Genomic DNA, 19,290 nt, shown 5'->3' with positions numbered 1-19,290 from the left:
ACGGTATGATTTTGTATCCACTTAATTTTTCTTATTTATTTAGGTTTTTATTCCAATTAGATAGTCCGTGATAATATCTTTCCATATAAAACTACGAAATACTTAAGAAATTATTCCGCGATGATAAGGCACTTGTCCCACCGCCGACGATGAGCGATAAGCGAGTAGAACGATAAACTAGAAACGAGTAGGCGAGCGGCGAGAAGCGAGTGTTAGCTCCAATAGTTTTGTCGCTCGGCTATAGGCGAGTGTTCGAGTGCGACGGGCTATTACTCGCGTCACTCGCTCGGGCGGTGCAGCGTAGCTAGGGTTGCCAACCGTACTATATTATATAGTATTGTACTATATTTTGGCTCTCTGTACTATATACTTTTGGAAAAATATATAGTACGCTAAAATACTATATTTCCGATTAAACGTATATTTCACTCATGTTTAGTATTTTATCTAAAAGTAGGTACTATATTTTTTTGAAATGCACTATATTTTTGATGCCTTATTCTGGAAAATACTATATTCCACCAAAAAAAGTTGGCAACCCTAAGCGTAGCCGAACACGCAGACTGATTGGTCTCGCAGCTTGAGTTCTAACTAGGAAGCGAGAGCATCGCCGAGCGAGTACCGCTGAGCTGGTTTTATCTTATCGCGGCGACAAACTAGTAGAGCGAGTGTTCTCGCCGGCAGTGTGAACAGCCAGCGATGAACTATTAATATATGTGTCTCTTTTACTAACACAGAATCCTAATCTTTTGTTCCTTTCTTGGGCGAGAAAATCGCCGATAACTTACTCGCTCTTGGTGGGACAAGTGCCTAAGATACAGGGTTCCATAACAAAATATTTTTGCTACAAAATGTTCCACACAAAAAAGGAACTCCGTTTTTTTACGGATTCGTCCGGGTCCGGTCGTCCGGCGTTTAGTACCTGATTAGGTATGATTTTTTTACATGTGTTTGAATGCATGATGGCGATGGCATTACATTGTGTTTATTTTTTTGGTGATTCCTATATTAACTGTAGTATCCGTTAGGGCCACTTGCACCATTCACTAACCCGGGGTTAACCGGTTAAACCTGGAGTTACCATGGTTACCAGTACAAAATGATACTGGGTTAACGGTATAACTGGTTAACTCCGGGTGAGTGGGATGGTGCACGTGGCGCTTATAGTTCCAGGGTTTGGCTCGATCGGAAGTCTACTTTCTATTTTTGGTGAACGCAGTCTTGACAATCCTAATACCATGGTCACCTCGCCGCACCCTTTATACCCGTCCGCAATTATCCGGTCTCGTTTACACGCTCGGCAACACTCGCTTCTCATTAACCGCGCCATATTTACTTTCCATCGCTCGTTATCTAATGATTTTATGGTTTTCAGTTTATTCAGTCGAGTCATTTCCAATTTCAAGTCCTGATTCAAAGTATACGAGAGATCTGTCGAATCCGGGTTCCCCCACTAATTCGACACGTTTAGTGTAGGTTGGTGTAGGTAAACGTGTTTAGTGTAGGTAAAGTTCCAGGGCTCTATGCGGAAGGCAGAAGATCGGCCAGGTTGGAGAGCAATCCAAGAAAAAGCGACTTATGGCGGTCACGGCCGTCAGTCATGAGGTTACGACGAAGAAGAGTGTAGGTAAACATAAAAACACTGATGGAGCGTAATTTTTAACGTCAGTGGCGAGCTGGCGAGCCATCGTAAACCTTGTCGGATGCACAAAGGTTTTTGATATCGGGCTGTCCCTTGACATCTTTGCCGGTCAAATGGTTGAAAATTGGTGGAACTCTAAACAAAATATTTAATAGGCCAGAATATTAAATATTTACTATAAATTTATATTTGAACAGCACTCGTGAAGTCACATGGGAAAAAAGTTGCAACATCTTGTGGTAGATTGATAACGACTTGTGACGTCACACAATACGTTTTCTTACTATACATTAGAACGACGGTTTTGACGTTTTAAACTGTGTAGATGATTTCCCGGCTTCTTGAAATATGATCTGATATAAAATGAAACAATTGTTACACAACATTTCTCTATATTTCTATCACATAATAAATACAAGGAATAACAATTAACAGCCATAAAAAGAAATATTATTTAGGTACATTTGTTACAAAGAAAAAAATTGTGATTATAAAACACGCACAGGTTATTCGTTGTGATTATAGTCCGTTTTTTTTAGCATTAAAAAGAACTTCCCAGAAGTAAGCTTGTGGTTCCAAATCCGGCACTTTTAGCGGTAATAATTTGAAGTAAATTATATGTATTGACCATGCTACATTAGATAATTCAATAATTATTAACAATTAAAGAGCCTGATAAAAACTGCACGCTTGCTTCTGTGGAGTTCTTTCTAATGCTAAAAAAAACGAACTATAGTGTTAAAGGGTTCAACCCTTTCATTACCATTAAGTATATCACTTAACTCGGAGGATTCGTGAGAAGTTATTACGGTTCACTGTTTGGCTTATTTGCTTCAGTAATGCTCTGGTTTCCTAGGATAGCGGTGCCGTCATATAGCGGCCGTCTCCATACGAATACTACGACATCCATATTTAGCCGTATTATTTAGTATGGAGACGGCCGCTATATGACGGCACCGCTATCCTAGGAAAACCGATCTAAGTAAAAAAACGTTGGTAATCTAGTTTTAGATACCTAAACTTTACAGCACATTTAAAGTATGATTGACGCACTATGCTTAAATTCAGCACCTTTTACGAAAAAACTAACGTGCAACTTTCCTAACAACCGTCTGAGTTAAATAGTAGGACTTGGCAGGTACCGACTGGTAAGTTCTATGTCCTACATGCCTATTTTCAGATTACTGACAATACCTATACTTTTGCTTGGTGCTCTTATTTTAGACAAAAGCTTACGTACCGAAATATTGCAATTTTTTAATACAAATACAGCAAGTAGCGGTTTGTTTTTAAAAAGTTTTAGTTTTAATTTTTATTTGTAAGCTTTATTTTTGATTTAATTCGTAATTTGTATCCTTTATTTTGTTGATTAGATACAAATCATACACATAATTCTCGAATTGACAAAATTTCAGAAAAATAATTAAGTATGTTTTTTTATTAAAGTCATATCATATCATTAGACGTCGTAGTCGCAGTCTAACACCGAGATTATTTATGACTTTTAGTGATATACCTAAATCTATCTAATAATATAAACCTTTAGTTTCGAAGGTTAGTAAAAAATAAAATATAATTTGATTTGCCTTTGTAATAACATAAGTGATTTGTCACATTGTCATAGACATTCTTGGCACAATCCTTGACTTTTCACACTTAAAGGTACACCTACAAGTACGAAACTGCTACTGCACTCTTATCTGGACATGCCTTTACAAGATTTAATGGTGTTGTTGTAGACATTAGACAATGGTATCTTTATATGTATAATATGTTAGGTACAACATAGCCTGAATTACAATCAAAATGGTTAATATACTTCGTTAAAAATTAAATGATTTAAAGGCCGATATTCGGCCCGATTTGAACTTTATGATACGTCAAATATTACGCTTTTATTTGAAAAAACGTCACTTTTGACACTGACATATCTAATCCATATCGTATCTAGACGTAATATTTGATCTTAAAGTTCGAATGGGGCCGATTGACCTGCCGGCCTATTATGGATGGTTTCATCCACGTGATAAAATAACTGTCACCTTTTTGTTAAAAGCTGTTGCGCGGGATGGAAAGTGACGGACACCGTTTTATCACGCTGTCACGTAGACATAGAACGACCATCATATCCGTACAGGTAATGAAAAGAAAATTAAGTACACATTACATTTAGGTACGAATAATGTCACCTTAAAGTGATATCTATAAACAAAAGTCATCCCTTATTCAACTAGGTATGCGTATTGATCTCAATAGTCCTTGACAAAAAATAGGAATGTTACAAAAAGTCAATACAATTATATAAATAAAAATCGTATTATAAGTAGAATTTATAATTTATGTTTAGACAACTTGTGCTATAAAATATGAAAAATTAAGTCTTTCCTTTTTATATGGCAACACAGCTTAAAACCCAACCGACACTTTGATAAAATATTTGCGCTTAAGGCATTTTTTCGCAAAAATATATATAAAAAAACCGTACAACTGTGAGTCGGACTCGCCTACCGAGGGTTCCGTACTTTTTAGTATTTGTTACATAGCGGCAATAGAAATACATCATCTGTGAAAATATCAACTGTCACGGTTCATGAGATACAGCCTAATGACAGACAGACGTAGACGGACAGCGGAGTCTTAGTAATAGGGTCCTGTTTTTACCCTTTGGGTACGGAACCCTAAAAAACATACGGCCGCAACTCTCGAATCTTGGAAGTTAAGATTGGTAACTAGACAACGGGTAAAAATTGGAGTTTAAACGAGTTATAGTTTGTCTTCTGCCGTGGGTAGATAGTACATGGAATCGATGAAGTATTTGGTGATGTCGGAGACGAGGCTGCGATCGGAGATCTCCTGTGCGACGCCGTAGATCGCCATCTGTTTACAAAAAGTACCAGTTTATATGTATGTATTTGATTTGTATATTGTATTTTTAATATTGTGGAGCCTAATCTTTAACAAAAAAATATCTGACTTCGCAAAACAGTCTACAATCTAGATGGTTTGGTTTTCATCAGCAATTCAGCAGTTCGATTTCATATATTGCTATGAAATGCACGACGTTACTATAAAAGTACCCATATCGCTGTGTGCCTGTAATATGTGAAGATTTCATCTCCTGTATCTCATCATTCGATAACGTGATTAATTTTAACACTAGAAACTGTTAAGCACCCTAACAAACAAAACAGAAATATGAAGACATATTAGTGTTATGCATTTTTTAATTTTATCCACGTGATAAACTAAGTGTCTTTTTTAATACTACGCGATTTAAGAGCCCATCAACGTGCACACTAGCGCCACTGCTAAATAATCGTGATAGTTTTAAATTTAACGAAAGATATTTAAAAAAGGGGGCCGCTACGTACTGTAATTATGTATCTAAGTACCTTTTGAATTCATCAAACTAGTTTTTACGTTGCTGGATTCGTCGATCTATGAACTCAAAACAAAAACGGCCGTTTTAACTTTGGACGCATAGATTGACGTCAATCTATGCGTCCAAAGTTAAAACGGCAGTGGCGCTAGTGTGCTCTTGCGTGCGTTGATGGGCTCTTAACCGTAGACAATTATCACGCTGTCTCGTAGACAAACGACCATCACGTCAGTATTTTTAGGGTTCCGTACCTCAAAAGGAAAAAAAACGGAACCCTTATAGGATCACTCGTGCGTCTGTCTGTCTGTCCCTCTGTCACAGCCTATTTTCTTGGAAACTACTGGACCAATTAAGTTGAAATTTGGAATGTAAATTAGTGACCCAAAAATGGACGTGTTTTTTTTTATAATTTTATAATACATAGGTTCGAAGTTATTTAAGAAAATAGCCAAAAAATTACCATTCCACCCTTTATCTCCGAAACTACTGAGTCTAAAATTTTGAAAAAAATACACGGAATAGTTCTTTGCCTATAGATGACAGGAAAATCTATTAGAAATGTGCAGTCAAGCGTGAGTCGGACTTATGTACGGAGCCCTAGAAACGCGAGTCCGACTCGCAATTGGACGGTTTTTTTTTTCTCAAAAGAGTCGGTCTTACCTTTCCTTCCACGGGGCCGGTGGAAGCCTGAAGACATGTGTTGGCGGTCTCCCGCACGTCGCTTACGAAACGCTCCGCCACCCCGGCTTGCGTGTGCGCGTGCGTCACGCAAATGTGGATCCTAAACAAGATATACATAAGGTTGATTTTGATACAAGTTTTTGTTTGAAGAATGCCATATTAAGTTGAATTACAGAAATATTATGCAAAACTCTGCGCCACTATCATAATCCATCCCAATCTGGGAGTCTACCGCGAAACAAGAAAATCGATTATCTAACTCTCGATCACTCTTGATATTTTATTGTCTGTGAAAACTTGTAAAAAAACAGTTTTAGTTACAGTATGTATAATTTACTCTATGGTTTACTAGCTAGCTTAGTGCTGCACTCTGGCGGCAGAACATTGCAGTATTATCCCCTATTAGCGATGGACACACAGGTGCTCTTAACAGCTTGTGACAGTCATTTCAGTCACGCTCTGGGGCCTAATATTGCTTAATAAAATACAAGCTAATATAGTATGCATTTTCTCAAATGATTTGTACGCCTAAGACCCTAAGCTTTTAACAAATTGTTTCTTTTATGCCAGCGGTGTTGCTACGCTATTAGCCGCGTGCCAAAGCAACAATGTCCTTTAAAAAGCAACTGTATCGTGATAGTACTAAAGTTCAAATTTATGTATTAATATGAGGGCTCGCTTACATTGAGGTTAGGTATGGGTCGTTCAGGAGTGAGTGATTTAAATGAACTGTATCATTTGACTGAACTCATTCACTCTTCAACTCAGTGCAGATTCAACTCGCTCATTTCGCTCAGTAACTCATCTATCTCAGTGTTCCTTGCTCGCTCTTTCCCACTCATGATTCGAATGAGCCGGCCGAGCGTGACGAGCGAGTGAGCGAGTGAGATGTTGCGAACAGATTGACTGCAGACATCTCTCTCTACTCACTCGTGAACAATGCTTATAGAAATACAGATTCACTGAGCGAAATGAGCAAAATGAGTGATACACATCACCGCGAGCGAAAGATATGAATCAATCTTTTCAACTCATTGAAGCGTTTTGCGCATCTCTAATTGAGGTGGTCGATCGTCCTACATTACCAAAACATGTTAACTCGTATGAGCTGTTACATAGATTTAAACCTTAATACTAACACGATACACCTGAAGCACCTGTGTGTAAATGCCACTCGGAAATGCATTACCGAAGATACATATACCTCCTTCCTCCTACTGTCCATAAGGGCTCATTTAGGCGATGCGAGAACTCGCTTGCTAGTTTCATTGCATTGCATTTGATTGGTCGGTTGAATTGGACGTAACCAACAGTCCGCAATGTAACTAAAATCGCATGCGAGTTCGCGCGCCGTCTAAATCAGCCTTAATCGGAATAAATAGGATTTTGTATTAATTTCTCACCCGGAAGGAAACTGCAGAGCGTTGAGACTCCAACCCTTCTTGTGCAGCAGCTCGGCCATTTTGAAAATGTCGAACTTGTCCGAGCCGAACGCGACCACCGTCGTCGCTGGCTTGCCGAAGATGAATATGCCTTCTACTGACCGTAATCTGGATGAAAGTATTTATTTATTAGGCACAGTCGCCATCAGATGATTCGGAGCGGCCGAGGTACTAAAAATATCTGAACACGCACTCTAACACCTTGAAAATAGAGGCGTGTTCATATATTTGTGAGCACCTTGGCCGCTCTGATATATATGATGGCGACTGTATCTTCCATTTAATCGAAAACGTTACAAGTTTGTTTGTGGGTCTCAAAGCATAAGAATTTCTTTTTTCCTCCAAACGTAGTGCATTTGAGTACATTTATCCCGTTGTGCCAAATCTGATACTATTTTGTGTGACCTTAGTTATTTGGGTGAAAGATGGCGGATTTATAATTATTTCAAAACCTTCCAGAACTAATCAATTTGGAATAATAGGTTCTAATCTTTAACCACATATTGTTTTGACTAGATATTGATTTTTAAGTCACTGATAGATTATGGTATTCGTAATGGTCAAAAATGGATGTAGATATAATTAAATAGTTATATGTAAAATGCAACGCACACACAGGATAAAGTACCAATTTCAATTTAGCAGTTGCCTAAATTTCTATTAAGTAGGTATGAACATTTACAAAAATGACTCACTCAGCCTCGATATATTTAGTGACTCGCAGGATCTCGTCCGTCATTGTAACGTATCGGGCTCGTCCCACGAACATCATGGTAGCCCAACAAGCTGCGATTAGCCCTCCTGCTCTACTGCCTATAAAATGAAAGAGATATACATTATACATATTTAGCATCAGTTTGTGAGAGTGAGATTCTTATAAACAGGTACCATCGCCCACACTGTTAACTGACAGTTCATAAACCTTATTACAAGAGGCATAAGGTCTATCAATGGACAGTTAAGAGTGTTGCTGTTTGTACAATAAAGACGTTTTTCAAGTCTCATTCCGTAATGTCAAGGGATTTTACTGAACTAGGTCCTTGGATGTATTCAGTTAATAACTAGTACCTTGAGTACTGCAATGTTTATGAAGACCTCACCATGAGATTTGAATAGTATTTGCGAAGAGGTATGGCTTGGCTTAGCCAAAAAACCGGCCAAGTGCGTGTCGGACTCGCACACGAAGGGTTCCGTACCATTATCTATAAAAACGGTCACCCATCCTAGTACTGACCCCGTCCGACGTTGCTTAACTTCGGTCAAAAATCACGTTTGTTGTATGGGAGCCCCATTTAAATTTTTATTTTATTCTGTTTTTAGTATTTGTTGTTATAGCGGCAACAGAAATACATCATATGTGAAAATTTCAGCTGTCTAGCTATCACAGATCACGAGATACAGCTTGGTGACAGACGGACGGACGGACGGACGTCTTAGTAATAGGGTCCCGTTTTACCCTTTGGGTACGGAACCCTAAAAAGAGAGCGTAAAGTGATAGGGTAACTTACCGTTGACAGTAGGCGAGCCATACACTCCTCCCGGCCATTCCGTGGTGACGGTGTATTGGCAATGCCTGTATTCTGGTCTACGGTATAACACCACTGATGTTCCTTTCGGCGCGAACCCGTACTAAACAAATAACACAGAGTTAGAAAATATCGATATGATTGATTAGACTGTGGAGCATAGAATGACCTGCAAAAAGTCAAAATCATCTTCACCACTTAGAATAGATGGTTGGCAGTCCTCACAGACAAAACATCCTCCAGACTGAGCATAGTCGCGCTACCCCCTCTGCCACGCATACGGTAATTTTACTCCATGTTCGATTCGAAAGTGTCTTTGTGTGACGTCCGTGTCTTTGAACGGACCAATCACGGCACGGGACTTCGCTCACCTCGTCCCGCGCACCCCCGCATTTATGGCATCATCGGTTGCATGAAATAATTGCTCTAAACTCGGTCTAGAAGATTCCAAGTCTATGGCAGTCCTCAACTGTGCGTTTCTCCAGAAATTTCCTGCCTCGCATAACTAAACTGTGGAATGAACTGTCGCCTGCGGTATTATAGTAGAACTAGATAATGGATTTTTCTATGAATGTATTGGGCAAAGCACTTTCAAGCTCGAATGTATGAATGAGGGAATGATTGATTGAATTGATGAATGATTGAGTTAATAAATGAGTGAATGAATGAAAATATAATGACCGAATGTGTGATGTAATTATGTTTTATAAATGTATTTTCTCTGAAGGTACAGAAATTCATGAGTGAATGAATGAACAAATTAAATAGGTAAGTGAAAGAATGACCAATCGGTTGATTGACTTACTTTATGCGTATCAGCAGACATGCTAGCCACACCCGGCAGCTGAAAGTCGAACTTTCAAGCTCGAATGAACGAATGAATGAACGATTGATTGAATTGATGAATGATTGAGTAAATATAATGAATGAGTGATGTAATTATATTTTATTAATGTATTTGTCTCTGAAGGTACAGAAATTTATGAGAGATTGTATGAATTAATTATATGAGTAAATAAATGATTGAGTGAAAGAATGAACAAATGAAATAAGTGAAAGAAATGAGTGATGTAATTATGTTGTATTAATGTATTTGTCTCTGAAGGTACAGAAATTTATGAATGATTGTATGAATTAATTATATGAGTAAATAAGTGATTGAGTGAATGAATGAACAAATGAAATAAGTGAAAGAATGACCAATCGGTTGATTGACTTACTTTATGCGTATCAGCGGACATGCTAGCCACACCCGGCAGCCGGAAGTCGAACACGGGCACCGGATGTCCGGCGTCCGGCATGAAGGCGGCCACGAAGCCTCCCAGGCACGCGTCTACGTGGAGGGGGACGTCGTATTCCAGGGCCAAGTTGGAGAGGGCGTTGATGTCGTCCATGGTGCCGTAGGGGAAGTTTGGCGCCGAGCCGACTATCTGTTGACGAGAATGAAATAGTAATTATGTTTTTTTAGTACAGATGCGGTTTCCAAAAAGTTGGGAAAGATCTCGGATTTTTTTGGAAAATTTCACATGAAATAAAGAAAACTTTCATTTTTTCAAAAGACTATTAGAAGTATTAGAACAAATAAAGTTATTTTCAAAAAATATTTTAGTTCGTTTTTATTTCAAGTACACTACTATATAAATAATTACAAACTGAATAAATGTCATATACTAAGAAAAAGTGACCAAGGCCTGGCAGAGGACGCTAGTTCGATTCCAGCCTGGGGCACTGGAGGCCTTGGTCACTTTTTCTTAGTATATGACATTTATTTCAGTTTGTAATCAAAAGATCTCGTAGATGTTCTTACCAAACAAGTCCTTCGCCCAATCACCTTCCTCACATCCTCCACATTGACCGTCATACTCTTCTGGTCAACTTTAACCGTAACCACGCCCAGGCCGAGGTACTGAGCGGCCTTGTCGAACGCCGAGTGTGCCGTGGATGGGACGACTATCTGAGGGTTGGTGATGCCTTTGCTATAGGCCAGGTCGCGGAACGCTTTGCAGGCCATCATTATGGATTCTGTGCCGCCTGTGGTTACCTGAAAATATAAAATATTGTAAAAAAATCGACTTAGTTCCACACAGTGAGGTTCATTAATGGTAGTGTTGTGGGTATAAGGGGCTGTCATAAATTACGTCATCGATTTTTGACCCCCCCCCCCCCCCCTAAAATCATCCAAAAATCATGCTTCGAATGACCCCGTTTCCTCCTACATCATGCTACCGTCATCCGTTGTCCACCCCCTAATTTGAAATGACGTAATTTATGAATAGCCCCTAAACAGCAACACTCCTAACTGTACATCGGTGGACCTTATTACAGAAGGCATAAGGTCCACCGATGTTACGAGGCGACGACATTATAATTATAATATATAGTTTTAAGTAAATACACAGAAAACACCCATAACTCAGGAGCAGGGATGTTGAGAACATCCGCATCCGCAACCGCGGAACTTCCGCATTGCTTTCAACATCCGCATCCGCATCCGCATGTCGAACAAGTCGGTACAGGAACGTCTTAGCGGCGGCGTAAGTGCTAGGTAACTTCGTCAACGTCATTAGGTACCTATAACGAAATCGTCTAGATCCAGAAAAGTCGGCCAAGTTACTGTTTATTAAATATAGCGCACCTATATTCTTGCTCAAATACTAAACGTTTCGTTTTTTTTATAAAAAAAATACTAAAAATGTAAAATTTGACGTTTTCTAAGTACCTAATCTTGACATCCGCATCCGCGGATTTGAGCCTTTAAATTTCCGCATCCGCGGATATCAAAAAATCTGCATCCGCAACATCCCTGCTCAGGAGCATTTAAATGCCCTTATCAGGATTCAAACCCAAGACCTCACGCTTCGTAGACAGGGTCACTACCAACTAGACTAGGAGGCCGGGCCGTTAGGATTGAGTGAATGGACAAATGAATGAATTGATTAGCGGAGTGAATGCAATATTGAATTAAATGAGTAAATAAATGAGTGAATAAATGCATCGGTAATGAATAAGTGAATGAATGAATGGAGGAACAAAGTATGAAAGAGTGAAGGATAAGTGAAATAGTGAATGAATATATGGATGGCTGAGTGAAGAACGAACGAGTGTTAAATATAAATGTGTGAATGAATGGATAAAGGGTGACGCGAGGGATGTAATGAATACCGAGCGTAGTAAGTATTAAAATAAAAAAATTACGTTTTATTAACTGTTACTTACGGTACCGCAGCATTCATCGTCCCCGTGGAACAGATTGGCGGCCATGCGCACGACCTCCGCTTCCATCTTGTTGATACCAGGGAACACGTCGGCGTGGAGAGGGTTGGTGTATGCTGTTAAGGAGTATGCGTCGGTTGCCACCTAAAATTTAAAATTTACTTAATGTACTGCCAAGAAAACTATTAGGTAGCTTAGCAGCTACTTACTACTACTACTATCTAGATATATAAGTTAATATACACCGTGTTTTTATTGAATTCCGTTAACTTCGGGGTATGGTTAAGTACGTTTAAGAAAACTAAATGGCATAGTTAATTTTGAAAAAAAAAAATTTTTTTTTGCTTTTTTTTCAGAAAAAATAATATTAAAAAGTAATTAAATGTAGCATATAGCGTTGTTGTAACACGGGCATTACATTTAACTAAACCAAACAATTGAAATCTGTGACATATCAATGTCAATTCGAACATCGATCGACCGAGATTTTACTTAAGTTTAGTAGCAAATGTATGAACTCATTCTAAACACTAATCAATATGTAAACCGGCCTTAAGGCAAGTGTACAAGCTTGTAGAGGCCTTATAGGAAAAAAATAAAATATTGATTATCTTCGAAATGGAGTTAATTAGAATATCGGTGTCTTTGGGAAAGTTACTTGATTTAAGCTCAGGTATGCACCCTTGAAATTAACGGAAATCAAAAAAAACACGGTGTAGTAGCAATACGTGAGCTCTAACTAATTTTATTTACCTTGGCTATCTCTTGACTTAAGTGGTATACAGCACCAGAGACTGTACCACTCTTCCAGTCATAAGCACCTGCAACAAATAAACAGGAATCTTATTAAATAATAGACCGGGCCCGATGTCCTAAAAATAGGACAGGGTGCTGCAAAACAAAATAGTCACATAAGATTACCTCTTGATTTTGATGGGTCCTAGAGTCAGACCAAGACCAAAAATTACTATAATACTCCATCAATTCGCCACTGCAAACTCACGCAATAGGTAGCTTAGTAGGGCTCTATTTCCTTAATAAATTTAGTGGTGTCTTTAAAAGTCATCGTAAAATAATTTTTAGTCTAGTGGCTCTGTGAGCCGTAGACCTCTTGAACCTTCATGGCTCCACCATTTAAAAAAATCAAGGCGATAAAAAGTTCCACGTGATTGCTCGCAAAATTTAACTAGAATCGGTAGAGAAATGCGACCCGTATAGGGGAACAGCCGAACATACGGAAGCTGTTATACCCAAGCTTAAACGGAGACGCTTCGCTCGCGCCTCGCGCTCGATCGGTCTGTTAACTTACCCAGTGTGAGGTGATCCCTGACTTCTTCAGCCACCTCCTCTGCAGTCAGACCCTTCTCTGGCAACTGCCTTCTGATGGTCAACCCTGCAAAATTCAAATACGTATATATGTATAGGTATAATACAACTAGGAATACATATATCTCGTAGAAAAAGGCGGTTTCTACTGACAAAGTGGCTGTGCCAGAGTATAATTGAAATCGTGCATTTAACTCTCATCGTCTAGCTCTTACTACTACGAGGGACAGGGAAACAACATATAACTTGTCCTATCTAGTAGGTGTAACCTTAAAAGAATAAAATGTATTTAACAGACCTGCAAGCCTTTTAGTAACATCAGCCCGGAAGTCCCTGTTGATTTCTGCCATCTTCTCGTCTATCTTGCGCCGCACGAACGGCACTGATCGCAGCCATCTGAAGAACTCCTTGCGAAGTCTGCTTGTGACCGCTGGGAATTAAAGAGTTTGTATTTTTTAAGTGAAAACTTCTTTAGCGGCGCTGTGCACTTTTTGTGACGGGGAAAAAATGTTAAACTCGTAACACGGTGTCACGTGACAGTAAGACGTGACGTCACGTGTGACGGACACTGTTACAATGAGTTTTTCTTTATTGATTTAAATGCCATCTAGTGAGTTTCCCTCAAACTGGCACTAATATAACTGTAGTACTCGCAGTGATGTGCTTAGGGGTTTCAAGTAATGCGACGAAATAACGCTAGATGACGTTAACCTCAAATATACATAGTGCTGTAGACATTCATTGAGTTTTCACTTCTGCCGGCACTCCCGGAGTGCAACCCGTTGTTTTTTCTAGGTTAATAAGTAAGACTACCTACAAATATAAAGCGGTCTCTGCTGTACGACCAAAAAGTGTGACTAAAAGTGGTCAAACTGTATAATGGGGTTAAACCTACATTATAATGGGTCCAAATGCCTTGGAACCAACAAAAGTCCAAAACTAACCATAGCCAGTCTATGGTTAGATTCTTTGCATGAAGACATGTTTTTCTAAACAATTATAGCAGTCTCTTGCTTACACAAACATAAGACAGAAGTAATCATTTGGACAAAGAAATTATCTTTACAATCAAGATAGTAAATGATTTTTTTTGCAGCATCACTAGAATGTTTAAAATGTTTCCTTACTGCAATACTATATCCTCCTAAGGCCCAACGTCCTACCTATAGTACTTAATCATTTCGATGAAATTTAAACCATATTATAATTGGAATAGAGTTGCAATTGCTTCATTTCGTTCATTTTTTAAACAAAACAAAATCAAATCTATTCCCTGCATTAGGTTCAAATTTCAGTGGCAAATTTTGGATTTTTCATTAGTATGGCTGGGCGTTAAGAGGATAAGTATCTACAATTCTACACTAGAAACTAAACTAGGTTAAGTGTTAAGCAGATAATTAAGAAACTAGAATACTAAAAACACGGAAATTTTGAGCAACATTACGACATACACAGTAATTATTTCAAGGCCAATGTTTTGAAGATAAGGAAACAGTATGTAGGCAATTGGGAAATCCATTTTTAGATTCTACTTTTACTATTTACTATCAACCTTCAAAAAAAAAAAACCTTTTAAATATTTTAATTTTGATTTTTATCAATAATACTTTAAGTGCTAATATTAGTTTAATCAGCAGACTAAATTACGTCTCTAGTTTTTATTAGATTTGTATTTCACAAAATTAAACTTTCCTCTTTGGAGACCAAAAAGGAGGTGGCGGGACGACTTGGACGCATTTCATCCAGATTGGCGGGAACATACAAACAACAGGGTTGAGTGGAGGAAAGGAGGGGAGGCCTTTGCCCAGCAGTGGGACAATTAACTAGGCTAACAAAAAAAATTAAACTGCATTAAATTAAATAACCTTTTGAGAGGCAGGCAGGTTGGTTCATGGTTGATTAAATTAATTTCATTTAACAACTCTTTATTAAATTAATTTAATTTTACAACTCTTTATTAAATTAATTTCATTTACCAACTCTTTATTAAATTAATTTCATTTAACAACTCTTTATTAAATAAAATTTTCACAAGTATGACATGGATAACTCACAACAAAATTTTAAAAACATCAATGAAAAGAGACAAGACTTATGTCTCTGTCAATATCTTCAGTAACTTACATTCTTGTGCATTGTAGAGACTGTGTGCCCAAACTAGAGCGAGCACCGAGGAGGCGGTCATGGTGACGATCTGCCATGGCTCCCGGCCCTCAAACAGCCTGTTTATGGCCTTCAGTGGCTGCGGTCGCTCGCTCATGTCTAAAATTAAATAATTCTTTTTATTCTTGGGACACTATAATAAAAAAAATCTTAATTTGTACTGTACTGTAACACATAACAGGAACTGAAAACACAAATAAACATGATAAATATACAATAACTGTTTTAAATATTAAGGATAAAGTAAATGACAAATAGGTTAAAATTATCCTAATCATTTTTTAAGTGAGAAAAATTTGATACAATATGTAACGTAAAATCAGTTAACTATACATAGTCCTTAAGTACAACAGACGGACGTAGTTTAGGGTAAAGGATCCATCCTCTAAAATTTGTCATTTAAATGAATGACTTTTCCGTTTGACAGAAAGTTCAAATTTTACTAACAGATTTTTGTGGATTGGATCTTTTACCCTAAACTACGTCCACTATGGTCCAGTTTTTAACGTTGACTCTTAATGAGCCTTTATGATTTGTACTTGTTACATTTATTTTGGAGCTTAGTGCTCTTTCTATATTATATACTCAACTTAAGTTGAAAAATACTTACCATAGAATGGGGTTACTTTGATTCACGGGGTAACATTGATTATCGATTTTTGAGGAATAGGGAGTCGATTTTTGAACGCGAATTTAAACATTTTATGATGTGGCTGGCATGCTTAACAAAAAAAGATGATGAAACTGTTCAGAAACATATTCCTTAGTCCAAAAATCGATGATCAATGTTATCCCACGAATCAAAGTAACCCCAGTTTACGGTATATATTTTTACTGGAACTTGAATTTGGGCCATAGTTGTTGTTGTGTAAGTTGTGGGCTAAAGTTACCTCATTTTGCGGTATTGGCTTGAACCATTTAAAAATTCAAGAAACAAAAGGAGGCTAATGACACTTTGAATCCCTACTTGTCATAAATATGAGAACTGACCGACAGTTGCTACTAACATAACACAATGAAACTGTTATTGGACTTTGGTTGCAAACATGTTGCAAAGGTACCTTGTTAACTGCCACAATGTTTTGTCCTTTGCTTAAAAATAATGTTTCAAGGCATGATTACCTGACTAAAGAGATTCTTAAACGTATGTAAGAAATCTAATACACTGTTAATATTACTCAAGACTCGTAGTAAAACTATATGTTGATTCTTAAAAGCGGCCACCAACGAAGCCGATTATTTATCCTTCTTATAACATAATATATTTAAGACTATGATGCCAATTATTATCAAGTAGGCTCATCGTACTTACCTGTATTAATTTAAATAAATTCTTATCACTCGTAATGATCCCAGGCCGCTATCTCTCAATCAGTTCACTCGTCAACTGAGCTTATCTACATCTACATGATATTACGGATAATTCAGATTATCACTATTTGCTTAGCACGTTACAAACAACTGCAAAGTACACAAAGATAGGTGAAGTATTTTTAATTGAAACAAAGGTCGATTAATAAACAAATGGAAATGAATGATAACTATGAATGATAATTTGTAAAATGCGCAAGATGCTTCTTTATCTAGTTGCCTTGTAATAATTTCTATCCTAAATTAATTTTGACCTAAATGTAATACAGTAGGGTTTCTTTTACCTTAGATGCTGCTTGTCGAAATTAGTCTCATCGACGTCAACGTCAAAGTTCCTTACGTCGAGAAACATGAAAAAGATTAATCTATTTTCAGTTTTGTTTAATTTACTCCGAAAAATTACAAGAAACCTGTTACGTAACAAATATTTCAGTTACTTTTTGATGGACTAATGTATAAACGTTTGTCTTCATTGTAAGTTATTATCAAAGAATATAATACTCACTAGGAGAAGAACGGTAACTCCATACAAAAAAATGTCCCCAACCGTTTATACGTTTATACTAGTGGCGCCGTCGTTGTGTACCAATGGAACTAAAGTTGACAACCGGTTTAGCCTGGCGGGTATTGGTAGGTATAGGTAGTAATTCTGTTGACAAACATATTTGTTATCTTCATATGACGAAATATATAAAAGATGCAAATATTACCCCTTGTTTGTGGTATTATCAATTGATTTAAACTAGTGGCTCTGTGAGCTGTAGACCTCGCGAGCAGAGTTTAAAACTGAATAAATGTATGGTTCCGTTGTTTTGAAGAATTTAGAGAATCTAATTTGACCATAAAAACTTAACTATCAATTGCTTACAAAATTCGGGAATTGGTTTAGATATGCGACCTGTAGAGTAGAACATATATGGACATACGAAACAATTTTTGGCTAACAGGCCAATTCAAACTTACACTGATATCAGAAAGACATCTAACTGATGTCATTTAGTTATCGTGCACTTCACTCGTTCTTGTCCGTACATGTATTGGCGCAAGCGAGACGCACGATGACTACTAAATAACATGATAAAAATATCATCCCGATGTCAGTGTACGGTCGATGCCCCTTAAGTATACACGTCGCCATACTAATTGTATAGAAAAGTGGATAGAGTTAGACCAAGAAAAGTCTGCAGAGATTTTGACAGCACACGCAGTGCCAATGTTATTTGTGCCAGTGTCAAAATCTCTGCAGACTTTTCTTGGTCTAACTCTACCTATGTTAGGAAACCAACATTACCTTTGAATTAACCTGTAAACTGCAACTAAGAAGCTTCGTGCGCGAGTGTGGCCCATAATTTCCGAAAATCATTTTTTCTTCGAGGCAATTACTCCGTTCTCATATTTTGCGTTGCCCATAATTTCCCGAAATCATTCATTCTCGGTAGCAATTACTCCGTTCCCATATTTTCCCAATGGTTTTCTTCCGCAATCGCCTATTTTTAATATTTTTAAATTAATCTTTTCCTTATAGTTTTCGTTCTTTTAAATATCTAGGATAATATTTTCTTGTTACTGTATGTTAATAGTGTAGTAATTATATTTGTTACTTGTAGGTATTTCACATACAACAAATATCAAAAACACTAAAATTAAAGCATAATCTAAAAAACTACAAGTAAAAAACCAAACGCTGTCAGCCAATAACTCTAACCTACCTATCTCTGGGAGCAGATTCGTTTTTAGGGTCATCAAAAAAAAATAACCCTAACCTACCTATCTCTGGGAGCAGTTTCGTTTTTAGGGTCATCAAAAAAAAATAACCCTAACCTACCTATCTCTGGGAGCAGTTTCGTTTTTAGGGTCATCAAAAAAAATAACCCTAACCTACCTATTTGAAAAAAAACCTGGTTATTTTTACCACTAGCATTAAAAAAAAGAGAAAATATGGAGATAGAGAATATTTAGTTAATGAAAAAAAAACCTACTGGTTATTTTAACTACTACTGGGATTAAAAATAAAAGGGAATAAATTGAGAAAAGGAAAATTTAGTTTCTGAAAAAATGTACACGAAAAATTAAATAAAGCGAAGAAATTCCACTGGGAAAAAATGAGAACGGAGTAATTGCCTCGAAGAAAAAATTTTTTGCGGAAATTATGGGCCATTTTAGCGAGGCGATCCAAATTAAAAGGTTCAAAGTCTAACTAACATTATTGTCTAACTAACATTATTGTTAGTTAGACTTTGAGCCCGGGAAAGCGCAACGTACGAGCAACCTACAGCTAGTTCTAGCCCTAGGCAATGTTAATCCCTGCGATTTATGGATGGTGACCGCCCATGCTATAAACGTAAGTGGAAATTGACTCCTGGAACAGCCATGCCCTTGAACTAAAACCGCTAAAAAATGTTCAAACAAAAACTCAAACGAATACGCTTACCTCGCGCTTCGCGCTCGCTTGATCAATCACCAATACGATGTTTAAGTGCAAAAAAAAAATTAAAAAAATTGCATTTATTGGGGATCGAACCGGGTACCTATTCCCATATGCTTGCT

General features: G+C 37.6%; 1 protein-coding gene and 1 long non-coding RNA gene across 2 annotated transcripts in view; one reads left to right on the top strand and one right to left on the bottom strand.

Moving 5' to 3' along the window:
• Positions 1-19,290, top strand: part of LOC134792432 (uncharacterized) — a 55,949-nt gene that overhangs the window by 29,669 nt on the left and 6,990 nt on the right. The window lies entirely within an intron of this gene.
• Positions 2,904-16,935, bottom strand: LOC134792370 (sphingosine-1-phosphate lyase). Its single transcript, XM_063763652.1, has 13 exons — positions 16,685-16,935; positions 15,334-15,471; positions 13,508-13,639; positions 13,193-13,276; positions 12,637-12,704; positions 11,887-12,027; positions 10,478-10,711; positions 9,891-10,100; positions 8,653-8,773; positions 7,840-7,957; positions 7,106-7,252; positions 5,682-5,802; positions 2,904-4,519 (listed from the first exon to the last, which is right to left on the bottom strand). The coding sequence occupies exons 2-13, from the start codon at positions 15,467-15,469 to the stop codon at positions 4,406-4,408; spliced, it is 1,626 nt and encodes a 541-aa protein (XP_063619722.1). The 5' UTR covers positions 15,470-15,471; positions 16,685-16,935; the 3' UTR covers positions 2,904-4,405.

The sequence above is a fragment of the Cydia splendana genome, chromosome 7 (assembly GCF_910591565.1).
Source record: "Cydia splendana chromosome 7, ilCydSple1.2, whole genome shotgun sequence".
Taxonomy (NCBI): Eukaryota; Metazoa; Arthropoda; class Insecta; order Lepidoptera; family Tortricidae; genus Cydia; species Cydia splendana.
The sequence above is the reverse complement of the archived record's forward strand: the minus strand, read 5'-3'. Positions and strand labels throughout refer to the sequence as shown.